Source organism: Macrobrachium nipponense, chromosome 39 (genome assembly GCF_015104395.2).
Source record: "Macrobrachium nipponense isolate FS-2020 chromosome 39, ASM1510439v2, whole genome shotgun sequence".
Lineage (NCBI taxonomy): Eukaryota > Metazoa > Arthropoda > Malacostraca > Decapoda > Palaemonidae > Macrobrachium > Macrobrachium nipponense.
This window is the reverse complement of record NC_061099.1, coordinates 149,550-172,780: the sequence shown is the minus strand read 5'-3', so window position 1 is coordinate 172,780 and position 23,231 is coordinate 149,550. Positions and strand designations below refer to the sequence as shown.

The 23,231-nt window shown below is 39.2% G+C and overlaps 1 protein-coding gene across 2 annotated transcripts; it reads right to left on the bottom strand.

Moving 5' to 3' along the window:
* Nucleotides 1–495: 495 nt before the first annotated feature.
* On the bottom strand, nt 496–21,643 carry LOC135209982 (regulator of nonsense transcripts 3B-like). 2 transcript variants are annotated; one of them, XM_064242704.1, is made up of 6 exons: nt 21,395–21,643; nt 15,844–16,056; nt 15,367–15,587; nt 13,380–13,540; nt 2,012–2,390; nt 496–1,281 (listed from the first exon to the last, which is right to left on the bottom strand). In XM_064242704.1, the coding sequence occupies exons 1-6, from the start codon at nt 21,579–21,581 to the stop codon at nt 682–684; spliced, it is 1,761 nt and encodes a 586-aa protein (XP_064098774.1). In that variant the 5' UTR covers nt 21,582–21,643; the 3' UTR covers nt 496–681. The 2 variants fall into 2 exon arrangements, with proteins under 2 accessions (XP_064098774.1, XP_064098775.1); XM_064242705.1 differs by having other exon boundaries at nt 15,373–15,587.
* Between the last annotated feature and the right edge of the window lie 1,588 nt (nt 21,644–23,231).

The window sequence follows — 23,231 nt, the reverse complement described above, 5'->3', positions numbered from 1 at the left end:
GAAGCAAATACATACTTGCAAACAGCATAATTGTATTGCACAAAATGGCTAAAGCAGATTGAGAGTTATGGCAGGACAAAGGTACTATTACTAATGCCTGCATTTCACGTTTTGAGTCATTGCTGTAACTCCACTCCAGGGGATGGATACTGCTTAAGGTTCTTAATTGTTCCTTTTTTGTCTTCACTTTTTCCAAATGCTCTCATTTTATTATGGAGTTACTTATTCAGAAAACCAAGCCCAAATTCCCAGCTATCACATGGCTGGCCTCTTGACTTTGCCCTCCTCTTACTTTATTGTCCAACTATTTCAAATTTGTCATTTTCCAATTACTATTACCTTTCATTTAAAATTGAATGACTGGATACATTTGACTCTAGGGCTGGTTCAAAATTCTCAGATTAAAATGCTTTACTTTATGATGATTGCTACAAAAGTGAGAATACTAAGGTCTTTTTAATTATTTAGTATTATAATAGGAAAATTAAGCACAAATTATTTGCTTAAGATCATCTGTAATCAAACATTTACATTAAACATTTCAGATAAGAAGAAATCGCAGACAGGTCACTGTAAATCTAAATATAAACTATCAGCAGAAAAAGAAACAAAGTAAAGGTTTCACATTTGTGTAACAAGTATGTTCCACACCAAAAAAAAATATTTTACCTTAAGAATCCCTCACTCTCGGCTAACACTTCTCCTAAATGTCATGCTTTTAACCCCAGGGTACTTTTTTACATCTTTGGAAATGCTTCCTAAACTATCATCCGCCTTATTGTGCGTGCTATCTGAAGAAGAATGGGCCTCATCAACAAGGTCAGCATCCTCAAGTGGCTCCTGCATTTGACTGTCTTTTTCATCTTTTCCTTCTTTAATATCTGATATGTTTTCTTCATTTTCATCATTTTCACCATCATCATCATCATCATCATCATCATCGTCATCATCTTTCCAATCATCGGAGTGCTTTTGGTTTCCAGTAGCCTTCTCCCCTGTACCTTCACCACTGCTTCTGTCATCCTGACTTATTTCAGTAGTGGATTTACTCTCAGATATATCATCGGTAATACTTATAGTTTTTGTTGATTCCTCTTTACAATCAGATCTACTGGAATCTGTATTTTCCTTCCTTGAAGAAGGTAATTTCTTTTGGTCCCCAGCGGGCATCACAGGGCTTGGACTAGATGAAGAGGTTTCTGCTCCTTCCTCACGATCTTGACGCATGCGGCTGCTAAGACGTGACTGACCTGGTCGATAGAGAGCCATTGCTGGTCGATCCTGTAACAGAATTGAGATGTAATTAAGCTGTGAAAAATTATGCCAAATGAATGGCAAAGGCAAAGATGAACAGTGAGCAAACAAGTTTTATGAGAACATTTCCTCTACTTTGAAAGGCACATCTGAAGCTAAAAGATCAGGATCTTCACTATGAAATAACTTGAATCATCTGATCTCTATTCACATAATGATCAATTTACTTTCTGCATAAACTACTTTCACAGACTTAATTTATAAGATAGCTTCCATTAAAAAAATTGGAAAACTAAGTGGAAAAAGTCAATTGACTGAATGGAAAGTACGAGACAAAGTACTAATGCAGCTGTGGCCAAAGGATTATGGCAAGGAACTACTTGACCCATCTTCAGTGTGTCTTGCATGTGTTCACAAGCCACACTGTGAGTGGCAACCCTAAGAGCAAAATGAATGGCTAATCTTATCCCTAACATAATGGTGTTTGCCAGTAATTTTTTCCCTTTCATAACTGTAACATAGTATTGCACAGTTTGTAATTTAATACAATAGGGAAATAATAGTTACTGTGCATTGGGGTGAATTAAATGCCTAGCACAGATACTTAAAAAACAATAAAAAAAAATGGAAAACATGGCAAATGTTAGTCTTCAGTATAGTATAGCCAAAAGATATTAAGTTCAAAATTAATTTTCAATAAAAATAGAGAATAATGAGGGCTTGCTAGATTACACGGTTAAAAAAAAAAAAAACTTACTTTATTTCGTATTCTCCTTTCTACTCTCGGATCTTTTTCTCTTCTTTTCCTGGACGGAACCTTCTCCTCAGATTTTTCCTCTTTCCTTGAAGAATCAATTTCCTCTTTTTCTGGTGTGTTTTCCAAATTCATATTTTCCTCTAAAGTTTCAATTTCAACATCATCATGTTCTTCCTTGGGTTTCCTTTCCCTCTCTTTCTCTTCTTTTACTTTATCCTTTTCTCTCTCTTTTCTTCTACCCTCACTATAACGCTTTGATTTTGACCCTTCAGGCTTACTTGCAAGCACTTTTTCTTCCTGTGCTTCTTCTAAGACGTCATCTTTATGTTTCAATTTCTCCTCTTCTCTATGTTTTGCTTTGTCCTCCAATCTTCGTAACCTGCGATGCACCAAAATTAAAAAGGTAATAAAAACTCTTATCAGCAATATTAAAATATTTTTCGTCAGAAAATTAATCTTTTCTGTTCTATACATGGTTTTCCCAGACCACTCCCAAGTTGAAACACACCTGGCATCGATTTTGTACTTTGATGCCAGAGTTTATCCAAAGCAGCTATAGTCGATTCACATAAGGTAGATTCTTGCGCCTACAAGACGTTTGTTTGGCAGCCTCTTTTGGCTGGTACCAGGAGTTAGGCCGCACACTCAGTGTGTCATATTTTCATTTGTAGCTTAGAAAACTAGCAATATGTTTATATTTCTTCAATTTTCTCACGTTTTGCAAAAGATAGGAAAGTTTTGGTCGTGCCAAAGGATTCGGTATTAAATGTACAAGTAAATTATCTTTTCCTGAAATCACTAAGATAAAACACAAAGGATTTACGAGTAAAAGTGAAGAGAGAAAAATTTCATTTTTTATACCTGTTTTTATTTATCAGATTTTGAATAATTCATGCGATCAACAAAATAAAATGCATGTTTTCATACAATAAAATCACTCTGAATATGCTGGTGTTTTCAGATTTTAGATGTGTGTAATATGTGAAGAGAAAATGAAGAATATGTCTTATCATGTTGCAGCCATACTTGACTCGGCCTTAAAGGAAGACAATCTTTCTTAATTCTTTGTTGTTTCTGATATCTCTTTTGTTTAAAAATATATTCATAAAATAAGATTAGAAACAATATTCTGAAACAACCTGATTAAAGCTTAGGCTGAGTTGAAGAGTGTGAAGTCTGTCTACAGAGTTCAATTTCTTTGCAGGACTGAATTCCCCGCGGCCCACCGAGATCTGAGCTACCGATACCAGATGTATCCATCTGATTATTATTATTTTTTTCTTTATCAGATATATCCAGCCATACTATATGATAATGGAAATTCTGTGTATTTATTTTTAAAAAATGTAATGATATAACATGGTAAATATTGTCGAAACTGGACCTCTTATATCGCTAATTGGCAATTCAAATCTCTTGCTGAGACGACACAACATCTTGCAGATCACATTCTCTCGGATGCAACATAATAAGACATATTCTTCATTTTCTCTTTACATATCACACGCATCTAAAATCTGAAAACACCAGCGTATTCAGGGTGAATTTGTTGTATGAAAACACAAGACTTATTTTATCTTGATTGCGTTAATGATGCAAAATCCTATAAGTAAAAACAGTTATAAAGAATTGAATGCATCTCTCTTCACTTTTACTCGTTGCAATTCCTTTGTGTTTTTATCTTATTGATTTCAGGAAAAGATAACTTAGTTGTACAATTAATACTGAATCCTATGGTATGACCAGAACTTTCCTATCTTGTGCAAAGCGTGAGATGATTGAAGAAATATAAACATATTGCTAGTTTTCTAAGCCACAGAGGAAAATAATGAGACACTGAGCGAGCGGCCTACCTCCCGGTCCCAGCCAATCAGAGGCCGCCAAACAAACGTCTCGTAGGCACAAGAATCTACCTTAAGGGAATTGACTATAGTAGTGGCAGCAATAGTGAAGGTGCCATTTGTACTCTCAGCCAAAACTAGCACCTTTATTTGCATGTGAATAATTGTCTATTCGATACATTCCAAAATAATGGCAATTTAGATCTACATTACAAGCTCAATTAACTATAAGGGCTATATTGTGTAACATTATAGGATTTTAATGATTTTATTACTGTTTTAAACAGGCTATGCCTAACATATAAGCAACTGTCTCTTGACTTCAAAACTACTGAACACTTTGTTTGTGGTTTTAAATGTTAAACTCATTAATGAAATGGATAATCTAATGCAAAACAAATGGGTAATGTTAAGTATATTACTTGCTTAAACACATACCACCTTTAAGTAAGGATGGGTTTGCAAGGTCTGTTAGTTAGTCTTGCACCTTTGATTCATGGGACTCTGTTTCAGACTGGTTGTGAGCAGTTTATGTACTTGACTTCCCTAAATATAGCCTTGAACTTAGCAGAGTCTGCTCATTGTGTATAAAATGTCTTATTTTTGCATCTAATTTTTTTCCTAGTTTAAGGTGAATATGTCTGTCTGTTGACAGTGTTCTCAACATGAACATAGGACATCTAACATTAGATAATATTTTTTCTAATACATTTGATATATTTTGTACTAAAATGGTTTTATTTCCTTATGCTGTAAAATGATTGGACATTAGAAATTAATTACAATTTATACAGTAAAAATTTGTGTAAGATGTACATACTTATATGTAGTAGATATATTTATAGGAAAGTAACAAAATTGAAGAAAAATGCACGAGACAATGGCAAAATTGTACAAAAATTAAAAAATGTAAAACTATAAAAGCCTGGCAAAATTGTACAAAAGTAAAAAAAATTTAAAACTATAAAAGCTTGAAAAGATACTATGTTTTATAGTTAAGAATTAAAAACAAAGGTTTTAAGTACAAAATTACTCCCCATAAGAGGCAAAGTGGCCCAAGGGGATTAGCTTGATCCTATGATTTTAAAGGCAGAAAAGACTCAAGTGCACGCACACTGTTTTATAAATGTACAATAACCAACTGACTGGCCCAGATGCACACAACAGCAAAATAGTCTTTTATAGTAGTATTAGAATAGACTATACTACTCTGTTTTTTCCATCTGTCTATCTTCCTGTGGTGGTTCCGTATGGTAACACTGCGTCCCGGGCTTTAGATAGTTACATTCAGCTTACATTGAGAAATCCGCCCTGGGTTACGACGCTTGTTCCGAGGTTACGACGCTGACGATTCCGACGCTCCGAGTTTACAACGCTTTTAAAAAACACATACTATGATAAGATAAGAATCCTTTATAGTTTAGCACAGTTTCAGCACAGTTTCTCTCTCTCTCTCTCTCTTTGTATTTTCCAACGAAAATAATCACTATAATATTCTCTCTCTCTCTCTCTCTCTCTCTTACTGAGATGAGATCATTTTCATGGACGTGTATGTAATAAGTTTATCATTAATATTTTCCAACAATAATACTAAAAGTACAAAATTCATATCTGAGTATTTTAAATACAATAATCATTCCATTTCTCTCTTTTAAATACTGTAAAGGACAAACTCTCTCCTCTCCTCTCTCTCTCTCCTCTCTATCTCGGTCTCTCTCTCTCTCTCTCTCTCTCTCCCTCAGCTCTAGGTGACTTCTTTATCCTCGTCACTTGCAGCGCAAAAACTAATTCTCTCTCTCTCTCTCTCTCATCTTTAAAAAAGTCCTACGTTCATCTCTTCCTCTCTCTCTCTCTCTCTCTCTCTCTCTCTCTCTGTATTTTAATGAAAATGATATTGTTATGATACAATAAAGTTTGTTCATACTTACCTGGCAGATATATATAGCTGTATTTTCTGAAGTCCGACAGAATTTAAAAACTTCCGACACACGCAGTGGTCGGTCAGGTGGTTAGTACCCCATTCCGCCGCTGGGAGGCGGGTATCAGGAACCATTCCCACATTTTCATTCATAATTTTTATTTCCACTGTCCCTGAGGGAGGTGGGTGGGTACTTGATTATATATATCTGCCAGGTAAGTATGAACAAACATTTATGTATCATAACAATATCATTTTGTTCATGAAAACTTACCTGTCAGATATATATATAGCTGAATCCCACCTTTGGAGGTGGGAAGGGACAGAATAGAAGGATTTTGGGAAACAAATGCATGCAGATGATTTACATCTTGGTTCCACCTGTTAGCATAGCTGACTTCGTGATTACTGTCACCCAAGTCTGCTTCTGCTTTACTAGAGTTGCCAGCGAGGTAGAGACCTATAAAGCTGGTGCACTCCAGATGATCTGTCAACGGGGGCGTGACCACAATGTGACTAGACCATATGACCATACCATGAGGGCTAAGAAGTAAAATAAATATATATATATATAAATATATATATCACCACCTGACCAACCTAGCCAAAGTTAAGGTGTGTTAACTAAGGCTTAAGAGTTAAGAAGTCGCCGTTGTCGGCGACTCAACAACTAAATTAAGAGCTCTTCCTAACCATTTTCTACAGGATAGGATGAGTGGTACTTCTTGCCCCCAAGATTGTGTCTGCAGACACGTATGGCCCTAGCGAGCAGCAGATCTCATATGCCATCTTCACATCTCGCAGGGAGTGTGAAGTGAACACAGAGTTGCTTCGCTAAAACATGGTACTCAGGATGTTGCTGAGTGCCATGCTCTGTTGAAATGCTTCCGAGGCCGCGCCCTCACCTCGTGAGCTTCAGCATAAAAGATTTCAAATCTTTGTGCAAACACATGAAGGAGCATTTTTGAAAGAACTCCTTAACACTAAAGCCAGGGTGTTCTTCGAAATGGGCAAGTCTGGTCTTTTTCGGAACACTGCAGATTGCCCGAATGACTTCGACTTTCTTGAGTTTTATGTAGATAAAACTTGAGAGACCCGACAGGGCACAGGACTCTCTCTGGCTCCTGCCCACTAACTTGTGCCATCCTTGCTTCCAAGCTCCTGGCCCAAGGACAAAACGGGTTTCCATTCTTAGGCCACAACGGAAGGCTTAGAGAGCACACCGCCTTGTGTTCTCTAAAGCCAAAACTTGTGACGATGGCTTAAAATTTCACTAACCCTCTTTGTCGTATCTAGGGTGGTTAGAAGAAGGCCTTCCTGATCACATGCAAAAAGTTAACAGGTAGGAGAGGTTTGAATGCTTTGACATCAAGAACTTCAGACTATGTCTAAGTTCCATATTGAAAGCTTCGATCTGGACATGCACAGTCAGTACGTCTGTACTAAAGTCAGGTGACCGACCAGTTGATCAGTCAGTGACGAATCAAGGACAGCAAGGCTGTACCCTGAAGACCATAAGGCACTATTCTTCGCTGAAGGATGAGTGTCTGGACTGCCTGGGCGATTCAATCTAAGCAAACCTTGGGGGTGTATCAACGCAACCCAACGTCGTCAGCGAATCAACTCCTGACTCGAGCTTATGGTGCCAGGAGAAAGGAGCGAGGAGCAAAAAGGCGATTCAGTCCCGAAGGAAGAATGCCTAACAGTCCAACCTGGTCTCATGTTACACGATCATCGGGGGTGTATAAACGCAACCGACTTCGTCAACAAGAAACTCAGGGCTACTAAATGTCGCCTGATCTCGCACGAGTGTCTGACTCCGAGAAAACAGGTGAGACAAAAAGTAGATGGTGAGCGAGTTTCGAGATTCCACAGAACTCAAAAATCGTGAAGGGCTTTGTTGTTTGACAGACGCAAATCTCTGAGCCCAAAGGCCGTCAACAACATATTTGCGTATTCTTTAATAGTTGTGACTGCCAGCTTATCCCATTCTTCAGACGGAAATGGAAGACGGTAATCTTATTCCTGTCAACATCTCGATAGTCTGAACGTAGTCAGACTCAGAGCGGAGAGGTTATAGGTACCTTTCGAGTTAGAGTAGACCGACTATCTCGGAAAAGGTCCTTGGAAAGTGAACTAGGAAGTATGTGACCTCTGTGAATCCAGGATCCTGAAGGCCAACATGGGGCGATCAGCGTCATTGTCGCTCCCTGTGACGTCATAAATCCTCTTATTACATTTCCTAAGCGATTGAAAAAGGGGAAAAGAGACTAAACATCCATCCCCGTTCAATATCATAGGATGGCGTTATAATGGTACGATCCCGGATCGAGAATAAGGGAGCAGAGAAGAAGAAGCCTCTTCGTCCTCAACATATCGAAGAGAAGAATGAAAGGGCGTCCCTAAAGTCTACCCAACTCTCAACTTACTTCTAAAGAAAGATTCCACTCGGAAGAGAATAGTTGCTGCCGTCGATCGAGACGATTCGTACGGACTTTTGCAATCCTGTAACTAACCTGTAGAGGATCGTTACATTCTACGCCTGTTGTTATAATAGGCTCTTTCTCGTAAACTCGAACAAGGACCGAGAGAAGATACTTCTTAAGATATGAGAGAGCTGTGGAATATGAGAGTTGATCAGGAACACTGGTTCCCAAAAACTCGTTTCGAGGACTGGAGGGACTACCGAATCGCTTTTACTTCTTTCAGATTAAGATCCAGGACATCTGAAACCCTATCCAGATGTCCGGCACCTTCTTTCTATCACCTCAGGTGATAGACGCACTGAGAGATGTTCAGAATCATTCCTAGATCTTGAATAATATTTCAGTTTCCCGGTAGGAAAAAACTGTGGTCTGAATTGCAGTCTATTCGGGGAAACAAACTTCTTCAGGAAGGAAATGGTCCCCAGCAAGCTCATCCATTCCTTCCCCGAGTATGCTTACTTCCCTAATAAGGCTGCGCTTTGCCTAAGCAGGAGAGCATATAAAAGTGCAATGTTGCGGTAGACTCGTAGTTCCATACCGTGCGGTAACGAGCACCGAAAGGATTAAGAGATAACCGATGGTTGAACATAGTAAGGCAAAACGATAATGAAACAAATTTTATTCATTCACGTAAGAAATCCCTCAATCTTAGGCTAAAGTCCGTGATTGTAGGACAGAGATACAGTTAGTCAGTCAATCCCGCAGGAGAGACGTAACCGTCAGCACAGAGATACGGTTAGTCAGTCAATCCCGCAGGAGAGAGAGACGTAACCTACAGCGCATGACAGCGCACGATCTGTTACTGGCTCGGTTGGACTGGAGCCTGGAGGACAGACACAGCGTGACAGCAGCAGCCAGCAGCTTATGAACGTCGTCTCTTAACTTTATGTCTGGGTTGCCAGCTACCCTATTCTACGAAGAAATAGGTCCATTATTTTTTGAGCAGAAAGACTCTCAAGCTGGTATATTTAAGCGAAACAGAAAACGCTAAATATATAGATGCGTTTGTGTCGTCAGAACACTACCATACAACGGTAAAAGATAAATCGGAAACTCCTGGAAGGCTGCAGGGAGTAACGATTAAATGTCCTTGAAAATAGACAATAGACCATCTCGGTTTGCCATCCGAAGAGGTAACTACAGCAAGCGTATATGACTTGAACCAACCAGAAGTAAAATAACGCAAGGCAAAATATGAAATTATATCACAATAAAGTTTGTTCATACTTACCTGGCAGACATATATATAGCTGAATTCGGAAATACAGCTACATACATATCTGACAGGCAAGTTTCATGAACAAAACTTAAGAGAATCGAAGCAGTCAGCTCAAGATTCTTATGTTATTAGACATAAGCGTTCATTGACGTAGTCTACAAGTCTATTTCTTTTTGTACGAGCTGCGAATGACGAATGCGAGCTCTTCCGAATCATGTCAATAAGAGCTTATTTGCTTACGCAATATCAAGTTAATGAGATGTTTGTCAATGAGAACTAACCCATTTACGGGACAAAGAGATATTTTGTCAATGAGGGGATATCCACTTACTTGACAAAACGATAGTATATTGTCAATGGGGGAAAGTCACTGAATTGACAAAACGTAATCCAGTAAGTCGAGCATTTAATTATTCCGATTCCCGTCTCAAACGAGGAAGGGGCAAGAATCCTGTTAAGAGACTGGGCTTACGGCAGGTAGACGACGATGTTCAATTCGGCAGCGTAGTCCCAACTAGAAACTAACAAAATCTATCATCTGAAAAACCCTTTCAGATGGGCTAAATAAAAAGCTTGCAAAATTATCCTGGGAAGAGGAAGAAACTCTCCAAACAGCTTCCTCTCCCGTATCACAACTAATGCCTGCTAAAGCTTAAAATTTATTAGGCAGTATGGCAAGGAAGTCCTGTCTTGCGCTTTCCTGAAGAGCGTCCTTTTGATGAGTGCCTTTGCAAGAATCCTACTGAACGTTGCCGAGAGTCCTGACGTGCAGGACATCGAGCCTTTATAACCCGTAACTGCCTTATCGCAAAGTCTTGACTGCGGTAGTGGCAACTTAAATTTATTGGCAGAATGGCAAAGCTTGCGGTAGAGCAAACGAGATCTTCCCTTGAGCTTTCCTTAACTCCATCCACCTATGCGAAAAGCAATATTAATTGACAGAGACCTCTTGAATTCACGAAACCCGATGTCTTGCTGGGTTTCGAAGAAGAAGTTGTCTGTTCACTTTAAGCTTCCTCCGAAGCACTGCCTACTTCACATTCTTTGCAGGTGAGGTAGAAGGTATCACCGAAGATAGAGGTAAAAATTCTTTAGGCCCAAATCTGAAACAAGAGCTTGAAGAGTTCAACAGAAACGTTCAGCCAGGCGACACACCTGGCGTGCGCTGGTGCACGCTCGGCGTCCACTGGCGCGCGCTCGGCGTCCACTGGAGCGCGCTCGGCGTCCACTAGCGCGCGCGCTCGGCGTCCACTGGCGCGCGCTTGGCGTGCACCCGCGCGCGCCTGGCTTGGGCGTCCGCTCTCAAAAGCTTCCTGCTACTATGACTTCTTTTACGTATTTCTCGGTGGAAGGACGGACACAAGTTCAGGCGACGTTCGCCTTCTTACTTCTCACTGAAACGCATAACGAGAGAGAGAGAGAGAGAGGACGTGAAGCGTCCTCTTCTATAAAGCTTCTATTTAGAGGGCGCGAGTCCTTCCGAAAGCTCCAACCCCTGCGCGGGGAGGACGCTTCGGCGGACGAGAAGCAATCTTTCAGGATTCGTGCACGCGCACGCACTTTGGCAGTCTGGGGATTTTCATCAGAAACTGCCGAAGGCACGCCAGATCGGTGGGGGTTCCTTGTAACCCTCCTTAGGCTTTCGACATGCTCCCTCCCCGGGTCCTGGGAGTCAAGCAGAGGTCCCGGCCTAGAGGCGAAACGAGGCCGATCTGACGCACCCTCCACTACACAAGGGGTATCACTGCACTTCTGCACTTCACTTTTACTCTCTAAAGCAAGCACTTTCGATTCTAAGTTACGAATCGAAAGAGTATCAGAGAAAGGGCAATTCCTCTACAGACACTGCTTAGGGCCCGAAGGCAACAATGCAGGGTTAGGAGAACCAATTACAGAAGTAGCACTTCACAGCAATGAAGGAGAGCGAGCACCTCTCGTAGACATATTCATAGCCCGTAGGCCATACTACAGGATTAGGCAAAATAAAGTCTACAGGAAGGTTAGCAGGTTCACTACCCTGACTTTTGTTACTGATTAATTGCGTACATACGAATCATACGTCTTCCTTACGGAATTAGACATGTTTACTGATTAATTGCGTACATACGAATCATACGTCTTCCTTACGGAATAGACAAAGTCTCACACTCCTTACATGACAAATCTCAACAAAGAAGCAAGACCCATACCCCTCGTACATCCAAGTGCGGATTCTACCGAAGCTTTCGGATAGCCACACCCTATCTTTGCAGACAACCCGTCTGAAACTAGCCTAACTAGATTCAGATATTTTATGCAAAAATGAATCAAATTCAAATCAATTTAAGATAGCGTATGCCTAGCCACAAATCCAAGTAAATAAATCATAAGACAATTAGGATACTTAGCGGCAATGATGTTTCCAAAATCCTAAGACGGAGGTACTGAAAACAGGTGTTTTCAGCACCGGCGACAGAAAAATTATGAATAGAAAATGGGAATGGTTCCTGATACCCGCCTCCCAGCGGCGGGAATGGGTACTAACCACCTGACCGACCACTGCGTGTGTCGGAAGTTTTAAAATTCTGTCGGACTTCAGAAAATACAGCTATATATATATCTGACAGGTAAGTTTCATGAACAAAATATACAGTAATTTGTGAATACACAGTGTTACACATGAAAAAAAGTAAATTAGTGATAATTTTAGAGATACGGCATTAGTGATAATTTTAGAGATACGGCCCTAAGAAAAATTGCAAATTAGTAGTGAAATTTTCCCTCTGGACATGTTTTCAAGAACGTCGTTCCGGCTTACGACGATTTTCGGGTTACGACGCGTCTTAAGAACGGAACCCCCGTCGTAACCCGGGGACCGCCTGTAATATCCTATTTCGAATATTAACGGTGTACTTCGCATACAGTAAATTATTAAAACACTTTTCAGTTGCAAATGTACACCAAGATATCCTTTTATTTACCTAAAACTTACACATACCGTAACTCTTTTAAGCCCGGGACGCAGTGTTACCATACAAAAACACCACAGGTGGATGGACAGATGGAAAAAAACAGAGTATAGTATAGAATTTAGGCCAAAGGCCAGTCGCTGGGACCTATAAGTTATTCAACGCTGAAACTGACAGTAAAAATGTTTTAAAGGTGTAACAGTAGGAAAAATGCGCAGCTGTGCAATGAATCAATTGTTAGGAGAGGGTGGAAGTAAGACGAAAGAAAGAATATGAACAGAGGTAGAGTAAAAGTAATGAATGGTTGCAGCTTGGGGCCGAAGGGACACTGCACATAACCCAACATAATGCTTCTAAAGTGCACCACATGAGGTGCATTAACCCCCAACAGGTAGTATATTGTTATCCCAAAGAGAGCTTATTGATGTTAAAACAAGGCTCAGAAACTTTAACAGTAATATTACGTCCCTCGTCGCACTAAAGATATGAGTTTGTCTCCCTTAAAGGAAAGCACTAGTTGCCCCTGATGCCCATTCTGGGCTGTTGGCAATTGCAAGAAACTCACAAATGTACCTTTCCAAGGTAAGGCACAGAGAAAAGGGCAAAGACAAATGCAGTAATAAAGAACAACAGCAGAAGGCACTTGGAAGAGCAATATAAGGGACTTATGTAGAAATATAAACAGTTAGCCAGTTGCTACAGTAGAATAAATGCACTTAATGAGGTAAAGAACTGCAATACTAAATAATTTTTTCCCACTGGGATACTTTCCTCTTATCATACTACAGTATACTGTTGAGACTAAGGTTTTGTAATGCATAGTTTGCACTTGTATTATTTTAACATCCAGTTGCTTTCTAAAATGAACAATACCCTATTCTGAATAACACAGAACATAACACAAACCTTTCCTCTTTCTCTACCCTATTCTGAATAACACACAACATAACACAAACCTTTCCTCTTTCTCTCTTTCACGTCGAAGTTTCTCTTTTTCTTTTCGTATTTTCAGCCTCTCCTCTTCTCGTTTTTGCCTTTCTTTGTCTCTATCAGCTTTTGACCTCTCCTGGCGTCCCTCTGAGACATAATCATCTTTGCCTCGTTCTGGTCGTAAAACCTGAAAATAAAGCATAAAACGTTCGGTAAACATAGCTTAATACTTTTTATGCTCTCTGCAATTTATCTATAAACAAAAATGGTCTCCAATGGGAGTCATAAGTAAATCTTGACTGCTGTGTCAAATGGCATTGAACAAATCATACTTTTCTTTTAAATCTTACTCCTTTTAAGTCAAAGTTCATTTCACTATCCTTACACTATGGGAAAACTATTTACTTTATAGAATTGCAGACTACTTTAACAAGGATGTATTCATAAAAAAATAGAGTGGAAATTTAAAAATATCAGTGAGACCACAATAACTGCATGATTGGACAGTATTAGCAAAACACTGGACTCCCCACACTGTTTTATTGCTGTACCTAGAAATTAATTAAGTCTTAAACAAATACTTTGTAATAATAACGAATATCTTTGCACTGCCATACAGTAGTTACAAACCAAGAATATATGCTTATTCTTTTTTAAATACACCAAGGAAGTGACAATGAATTCCTAAATAACAGTGATATGTTTCATCAGTTTCATCACAAACCCATTACTTAACAATAACCTAATGTGCATTCATGCTGACAATGAAGCACTCCACAGAAGAGGAGGAGAAAATAATCTCCACCAGCTGTTGTGATATTGGCTTTCCTCAGACTAGTGTATGTACTGATATTTCTGACTTCACAATTTCTATAGCCTTACTATCCAGCCATGTTTAAAATTTTTATCTTGCAGCATCACATTAAAATTACTGCAAGAGCAAGGCATATTCTATATTGCTTCATTATCATTTGCTTCTTTTGAGCACATTCTGTTAACGCATTTATAACCTTACAGTACAAATATCACATATTTTTTAAGTAAGTAATTTGTATTTTTCCTAGATGGAATATCTTGGCAACAAGATATTAAAACATGGTACCTGGGTGAGTAGGGAGAACCCCACTAACCTGCTGTCATCAAGCTTTTTCCTTTGACTTCAGGAACTTAATCAACAATGAAACTGACTGTTTGGTTTCATAATGAACCAGATGACTCCTTGTTGAACCCAAGCACATTGGTATCCAAAAGATATTCCCCAGGTCCAATCTTTTCTCAGTTGCAAGCATTATGGTACCACCAGTCTGTGCAGGTATGATAGGCTGGAAGGTAGCCAATCAGTTCCAGCATGAAAAGGACTTTCCTCACAAGACTATGCAGATGTATGGGTGTCTACGTGGGGTCCTGAGCTATGTACCAAGAAAAGTGGGCCATCTTCTGCGAAGGTGGGATTTTTCTCTGGTCAGAGCCTCTTTTCAGCAGATCACATGCTTCCTTATCCTCCTTCATCAAGACAAGTTCTTCTCAGTCCCTGCAGTAAAAGGCTATCACTCTGCCCTGAGCCAGTTCTTCTGAATGAGGACGTGGATCTCCCTTCTTTGGTAATGTTATCCATGATCTTGAGGAGCTCTGAACAGTCTGGCCCACCTCATCCTCCACAGCCTTTAAGAGAGGCCTTAGACCAACATCTTATTCCTTATTCAAAGAATGTTTCTCTACTGGCCTAGCTTTTTAAAGGTTTGTCTACCAGCCTAGCTTCAACAGTGTTGGTAAGTTGTACAACCTATTTCCTCTTGCCTGGGATTTGAAACAGAATTCATTATAGTGTTTATAAAAATTGTTGAAGTTACCTGTGAACTGATGCTCTGTAATGTAGCCTTACTTCAAAATTGTGTCTTCAATGGAGTTTAGTATAAAACTATAGTTTGTACTACAATATGCATGAATTAAACATTATTAATAATATAAAGTCATTAATTACTCCCTAAATTGATTACAAAAACTAAATCAAACCTTTACAGAGTTATCATCTTTCTGTTGTTCTTTCTTCATCTCCTTATGATGTTCCCTTATTTCCTTCTTCTTCTTCCTCTCTTCCTCTCTGGCCTTCTTGCGCTCAAGTTCTTTTCTTCTCCTCTCTTCTTTCTTCTCTTCTTTACTGCGAAGCTTTTCCGCCTTCCTTTGCTCAATGTATTCAAGCAGAGGAGTTTTCACTTTAATCAACCCATTGTTTGCTGGAAATAAACATACAAAAAATAAAATATGGGTCTTTCTACCACAGTGCACTGGATACAGTACCTCTAAATGTTGGTTTAAATTCAATTAGAAAAAATGGCTAACAAAGATATATTTCACATACTGCCTATAACTAATAAATAAATAAAAACTTCAGATGTTTTCAGCCCACTGTACAAGCAAAGTTCCCTTCAGACAAATACATATTCACTGAAATACCAGAATCACTGATTGCGCAGATACAGTAAGTCTTACCTTTCAGTTCCCTGTCATGTGCTTGTATTTCTTCAAGAACAGCTTCGAGAGGAGGAAGTGTGATAGTTACAGGTTTTGTCAAGGACTCCAGAAATGCAAGGTAGTCAGCATCTTCATCGATGGTACCGCATCTAGCATCTTTTTTCTTCCCACCAGATCTTTTGGGAATTTTTTGAAAAGGTGCATACTCCACCATGGCCGGATGTTCATTTCCTAACATAAAACATAATTAATATAAAATATATCATTGTATGTTACACAAAACAAAGTTCAGTATTTAATGAGTCTACAATGAAACTAACAAAAAATATCCTGTAATTAGTTTAGTGTAACAAAACAAATTAAGTAATTAAAAAAGACAGCACCCCAGAAAAACATATTTTCAATTCTAACTCTACAGCTGTTTCTGTAAGCTCAAATTCTGACAACTTTTGTAGTTAGAAAAACGAAATGTAAGATCTGGAAGTTCTGTAAAAAGAATGTAAGATCCTAAGTCAATATCCTCCAAATCTTCATTACTGTTATAGAAACAATGCCCACGTAATTTATTCTATTACAAATCTAGTAAGATGAACGAAGAAAGCTAAACTTCTCATATAGGCGGTCCCCGGGTTACGACGGGTCCGGCTTACGACATTCCGAGGTTACGACGCTTTTTCTTAAATATTCATTGAAAAATCCGCCCTGGGTTACGACGCTTGTTCCGAGGTTACGACGCTGACGCTTCCGACGCTCCGAGTTTACGACACTCCGAGTTTACGATGCTTTTAAAAAACGCATACTATGATAAGAATCCTTTATAGTTTAGCACAGTTCTCTCTCTCTCTCTCTCTCTCTCTCTCTTTTGTATTTTCTGACAAAAATAATCACTAATTAGTGTATTTTGATGTTTATTTTCATGAATAAATACACTTTTTATAATAAAAAATGATTCACTAATTTTCAAATATTAATTTTGATTAATACTGTATTAGTAAGTTTAATAAGTTGAATGATATCACATAATAAAAATAATAATCTCTCTCTCTCTCTCTCTCTATCTCTCTCTCTCTCTCTCTCTCTCTCTCTCTCTCTCTCTCTCTCTCTCTCTCTCTCAACTACAAAGATGCATGTTTTTTTGTATGATAAATAAATGATTTACTATTTTCAAATATTAATATTAATTTATACAGCAATAATATCAATTCATTAAAGAAAATACAATACCAATGAATTAGTAAGATTTTAGCCTTTCTATATTTAAAAAATTATGGAAGAATGAAGGAAATCCCAGTCTTCTCTCAGTAACCATTTCTCGAGATCCAGGTACTAAAACTGTCAGATATATAAAGTTCTGTGACAGCCAAGAGGGGGAAGAGCTGCAGTGTTGCAATCACTGGTCTCTCATTTACTGAGACTCAAGATTTTTTATGTAATTGTACTATTTGTTTTCAAGACTTCCAAATAATAATAATAATAATAATAACTGTAATTACAAAATTCTTTGTGATAAGTATTTTAAAAGAAAATACAATACATACTAATCTATCCATGTCACTTTTATTAAGGTTAACTTCTCTCTCTCTCTCTCTCTCTCTCTCTCTCTCTCTCTCTCTCTCTCTCTCTCTTTTTGCACAAGATAATAATGTGTCATAGTGGTAAACTCCCTCCCTCTCTTTCGCTGGAAGCGTTATAAGTATTTTTTTGAGAGAACAGAGAGAGATAAATACTCTCTCTCTCTCTCTCTCTCTTTTACCGAGATGAAAAGATTTTTATGGTACTAGTATGTAAAATGTTTATTGATAATTTCAGTTATTTAATAATAATAATAATAATAATAATAATCATAATAATAATAATAATAATAATAATAAAACTTATTATTCAAAATTATAATGGTCGTATTTTAAAAAGATGAAAAAGACCTTTCCATTTCACTGTAAGGATAATTCCTCTTTCTTACTGAGATGAGAAGGAATTTTATGGGTAGAGCACGTGTTTATTATATTTTCAAATAATAATAATAATAATAACATAGAAAGTAGTCAATAATACGATAACTAATTTCAAAAGAAAATTCTTTCCCTTTCTACCTTAACTCCAGTGACACTCGGAGCTTAACAATGCCCTACAATGGTCAACGAATTAATGGTTTTTATGTAATTTTCTCTCTCTCTCTTCTCTCTCTCGCTCTCTCTCTCTCTCTCTCTCTCTCTCTCTCTTTACTGAGATGAGATCATTTTCATGGACATGTATGTAATAAGTTATCATTAATATTTTCCAATAATACTATCAACTGTAAGTACAAAATTCATATCTGAGTACAGGGGGTCCTCGAGTACGACGTTGATCCGTTCTTACGATGCATCGTAACACGAATTTCAGCGTAAGTCGGAAAACATTGAAAAATACACATGATTTAATGTAAATACCTATCAATAACAACGAGAGAACATTCCTTACCTTTATTAGTTTGATTGGCTTGCACACTGGAGAGGAAGCTGCGGTGCTGGAGAGACTGGGGGAGGTTTAGTGAGAGAAAAAAGAACCTCCAGAAGTTGCTGGAGATGCTGAGGCAGATGATTCTTGAGGTGAGGCAGAACAAATACTAGTACTGGAGATGCTGAAGCAGGTGATTCTTGAGGTGAGGCAGAACATACTAGTGGAGATGTTGGGCAGGTGAGTCTTTGGATGAGGCAGAACCTACAGAAGGTGCTGGAGATACTGGGCAGGTGAGTCCTGGGTTAGCAGAACATTCAGAAGGTGCTGGATTAGCAGAGGCAGCTGAGGTAGAGGGTACAGGATCTCCTGCAGGCCTCTCTACCTTCTTAAAATACTGCTCCAGGTTAGTCATGAACAGAGAGCGACCTCTTTTCATCCAAAGATCTCCTTGTAACACTGCATCAAATCCATGACGCCTCTGGAAACCCTAGTGAACCCTGTCCAAGTTGGGATCCTGAGCCTCAAAAGTTGACAAAGCTTGCTGCAACTCTGCAAAACCTCTTATCAAGTCCTGCCTTGTGAAAGCCTTAGGCTCTGGGGTGGGTGCTTCTTCTTCTTCCTCTATTATCTGCTTCTCCAGTTGTATCAGGTCCTCAGCAGATAACTCCTCGCCATGAGACTCCAGCAGCTCTGTAACATCATCAACCTCCATCTCCAAATTGATTTCCTTACTCAGGGCACAACGTTCTTGACAACTAGCTGAACTGTGTCCTCAAACCCATGGAAATCATTCACAAATTGAGGACAAATTTTCTTCCAGACACCATTCATGTTTGTTTGCTTAACCTCCTCCCAGGAATTAGCAATGTTCTTTACAGCATCAAGGATGTGTAGGATTTCCAAAAGTCTTCAGAGTCAAGTCCCTTCTTGGTTTCAGTTGCCTGTAAAGCCATAGCAATTGTCCTTCGTAGGTAGTAGGCTTGAACGAAGCAATCACTCCTTGGTCCATAGCTGTAAAAGGGCGTGGTATTAGGTGGAAGGTAAACCACCTTGACATTAGGGTTGAAGTCTCCCAGCTGGGCAGGGTGTCCAGGGGCATTGTCCAGCACTAGCAACACCTTAAAGGGGATACCCTTGGAGGCGCAATACCGCTCCACACTTGAACAAAATGGTTTACGAACCAGTCCTCAAACACTGCAAGTGTCACCCATGCCTTCTTGTTGGACTTCCAAATTACTGGTAGTTGACCCTTCCAAATGCCCTTGAGTGCCCTTGGATTTTCAGCCTGATACACCAACAAGGGCTTCAGTTTGAAGTCGCCAGCAGCATTACCCCCAAGAAGTAAAGTTAGCCTCTCCTTGCTGCTTTATGACCGGGTGCTGACTTCTCCTCCTTGGCGATGTAAGTGCGGTTAGGCATACGCTTCCAAAACAAACCTGTCTCGTCTACGTTAAACACTTGCTGAGCAGAATAACCCCCTCCTTAATTATCTCAGACAACGCTTTAGGAAATTCACTCGCTGCTTTCTCCATCCCCACTAGCAGCTTCACCTTGCAATTTAAGGTTATGGTAATTGGCCCGAGCCTTAAATCGCATAAACCAACCCCTACTAGCCACAACTCTTCACTTTCACTCCTCCCCTTTCTTTTTCAACGCTTCAAACAATCTTTTCGCCTTCTCCTGAATCACCATAAGGCTGACTGGGATACGCCGTGATTTTGGTCTTCCAACCAAAGCACCATAACCTTTCCATTTCAATTATTAGACCACTACGCTGCTTAGTTATCACTGTCGCTTTCATAGGAGCAGATCCTTTCACATGTTTTTTTCAACGATGCGCTCTTTATCTTTGATAATGGTAGCAACGGTCGAACGCTAAGGCCAAGCGAGCGGCCAATGTTTGTTGGCGTTTCTCCCTTCTCGGATCGCTTTATAATGCCCTTCCACGTTTAATTTCCATGGTGATGGCCTTTCTTTTCTTCGATGCACTACCATCAGAAGAGTCCGCCTTGCGCTTGGGAGCCATAACAAAGAGCAAAAAGTTACAAAAACGATACAACACGAGGGAGAGAGAGGCAGTGTAAACAACCAAAATGGCGTATGGGCGAGGACTGAGCGTAGCGAAGCGACGCCGTCCTCTCCCCCTACAAAGCGTATTCTTCCGCCGTGCGCCTGGAACTAGTTCGCGTTTTTGTTTACGTTGCTTACGACGCTAAACCGCGTAAGACGGAACGACGCAAAAAAAATATTATTTTTTATTTTATTTTTATGGGGCGCGTTCGTAACCACGAAACATCGTAAGTCGAGACCAGCGTAACCCGAGGACTTACTGTATATTTTAAATAGGTCACAATAATCATTCCATTTCTCTCTTTTAAATACTGTAAGGCACAACTCTCTCTCTCTCTCCTCTCTCTCTCTCGTCTCTCTCTCTCTCCTCTCTCCACAAGATACTTGTCATACATTTGGTGTTTCTATTTCTTCCTTTTATCTCTCTCGCTCTCAGCAAAAGAATTGACAGACAGACAAACATATTGCCAGTCCTCTCTTTCTCTCTTCACTGGAGAAATATAGTATTTATGAGAGAAAAAGTTGCCTACAGACTTCATTTCAATCTATTGAAACAGTAAGGAGTTATTTCTTTCTCTCTCTCTCTCTCTCCTCTCTCTCTCTCTCTCCTCTCTCTCTCTCTCTCTCTCTCTCTCTCGCTTCTCTCCCTCTCTCTCTCTCTTGTATTTTAATGAAAAATATACAGTATTTGTGAATACACAGGTGTTGATTACATGAAAAAAGTAAATTAGTGATAATTTTAGAGTTACGGCCCTAAGAAAAATGGCAAATTAGTGAAATTTTCCCTGTGGACATGTTTTCAAGAACGTCATTCCGGCTTATGACAATTTTCAGGTTACGACGCGTCTTAAGAACGGAACCCCCGTCGTAACCCAGGGTCTGCCTGTATATTGAAAAAGTTACCCAAAAGAGAAAAGGGCTAGCTAGCTATGACAATTACGAAGATGCTACTTTCAAAGGCAAGATGGTTAGGTTTTCATTATTTTTTATTAACTATCTTTATAAAAAAATTCACTATCAACATTAAAGGCACCCAATTTCACTCGTCTGAAACACTCACCCTTCTGATCTACAAAAACATAACCATCGAACTTGTCATAAAATATATAAACATCTTCTACATTCTTGAAGTTGATGTAAGCTCTACTATAAGCACTGGACCCAAGACTGCTATCTGCATTAATAAAAGCAAAATAATCATGTTCTGCAAGTGGCGACACGGACTCGATAAACATTTCTTCTGTCATGCTTGGTGGAAGACGCCGAACAACGACCTGCAAGGACAAAAATTCATTACTACTTTATATTGCCATACAATAGCAATTTTATATAAGTAAATTGCATTTTTCCTAGATTTAACATGGAAGTCTTCTAAAGAATTATCTTAAATTCAAGTTCAATTGGTTGTTGATGCTTAACAAGGTGTATAAAGGCAAGTGGGTGGGAGACCTGCCAAGTCACTTGATTGTACTTTAACTTCCTCCAGCTACAGGGATAAATAGCAGGATGGTGTTTTATATACATGAAAAATTCAATTTACTTTTGAAAGTATTGTTAACATATAGTTTCATTGAGAATATAAACTTTTACTATCTCCTATACAGGAATCTCACTCCTATGGCGAGAGAAATTATTTCATCACAGAACTTCAAGGTTATTGTTATGTATGTAATCCAATTTGAACTACCAGCTTTCCAGTCATGTGCATAAGCACGAGAAGATGATTTCTGTGACCTATACAACTATGCATTTTGTCAATGAAGAGGCTCATAGGACCCTACCCAGAATTTGGTAAAGTACTTGTGAATGAGCCTCACTAAGAAATTTCATGGGAACGATGTCTCTTCTATCTTAGTACAGTCAAACCTCGGTTTTCGTACATAATCTGTTCCAGAACCTCTCACGGAGTACGAAACATATGAAATCCAAAACAATAATTCCCATAAGGAATAATATAAATCCAATTAATGCATTCCAGACCCCAAAAATTTTTTAAAAAATTTTATTGTTATAATACAATTAAGTTTGTTCATACTTACCTGGCAGATATATATATAGCTGTATTTTCTGAAGTCCGACAGAATTCAAAACTCGCGGCACACGCAGTGGGTGGCCAGGTGGTAGTACGTACCCATTCCCGCCGCTGGGAGGCGGATATCAGGAACCATTCCCATTTTCTATTCATATTTTATCAATGCCACTGTCTCCTGAGGGGAGGAGGGTGGGCACCTTAATTATATATATCTGCCAGGTAAGTATGAACAAACTTAATTGTATTATAACAATAACATTTTTTCCTGAAACTTACCTGACATGATATATATATAGCTGAATCCCACCTTCGGATGGTGGGAAGAGACAGAATAGGATTTGTAGGAAACTAAATTAAGTAGATGATGTACATCTTGGTTCCTCACCTGTTAGCAAAGTAGACTCTGTGATTACTGTCACTTAAGCCTGCTTCTGCTCAATCAGAGTTGCCAGCCAGGTGGAGACCTGTAGTGCTGGTGCGCTCTGGATGCTCTGTCAACGGGGACGTGACCTCAACGTGACAAGACCATCGAACCATACATACGAGGGCTATGAAGCAACTGACCACCACCTGACCAACTAGACCAAAACCCCCTGAAAGTTAATCTAATGGATGGGAGATCTTCACACAAGATCTCACCAACAACCAAAAACACAAAACATATTAAAAACTAACCTAACTCCTAACTAAGGGATAGGGAAAGAGCTACCTCCAGCCCCCAAGACTGTGTCTGCAGAAATGTATGGTCCAAGAGAACTAGTCCTCGTAAATCGTTCTCACACCTCTTAAGTAATGTGAGGCTAATACAGAATTGCTCCTCCAAAAGGTGCCATCAAGGATGTCCTTGATTGACATATTCTTTTGG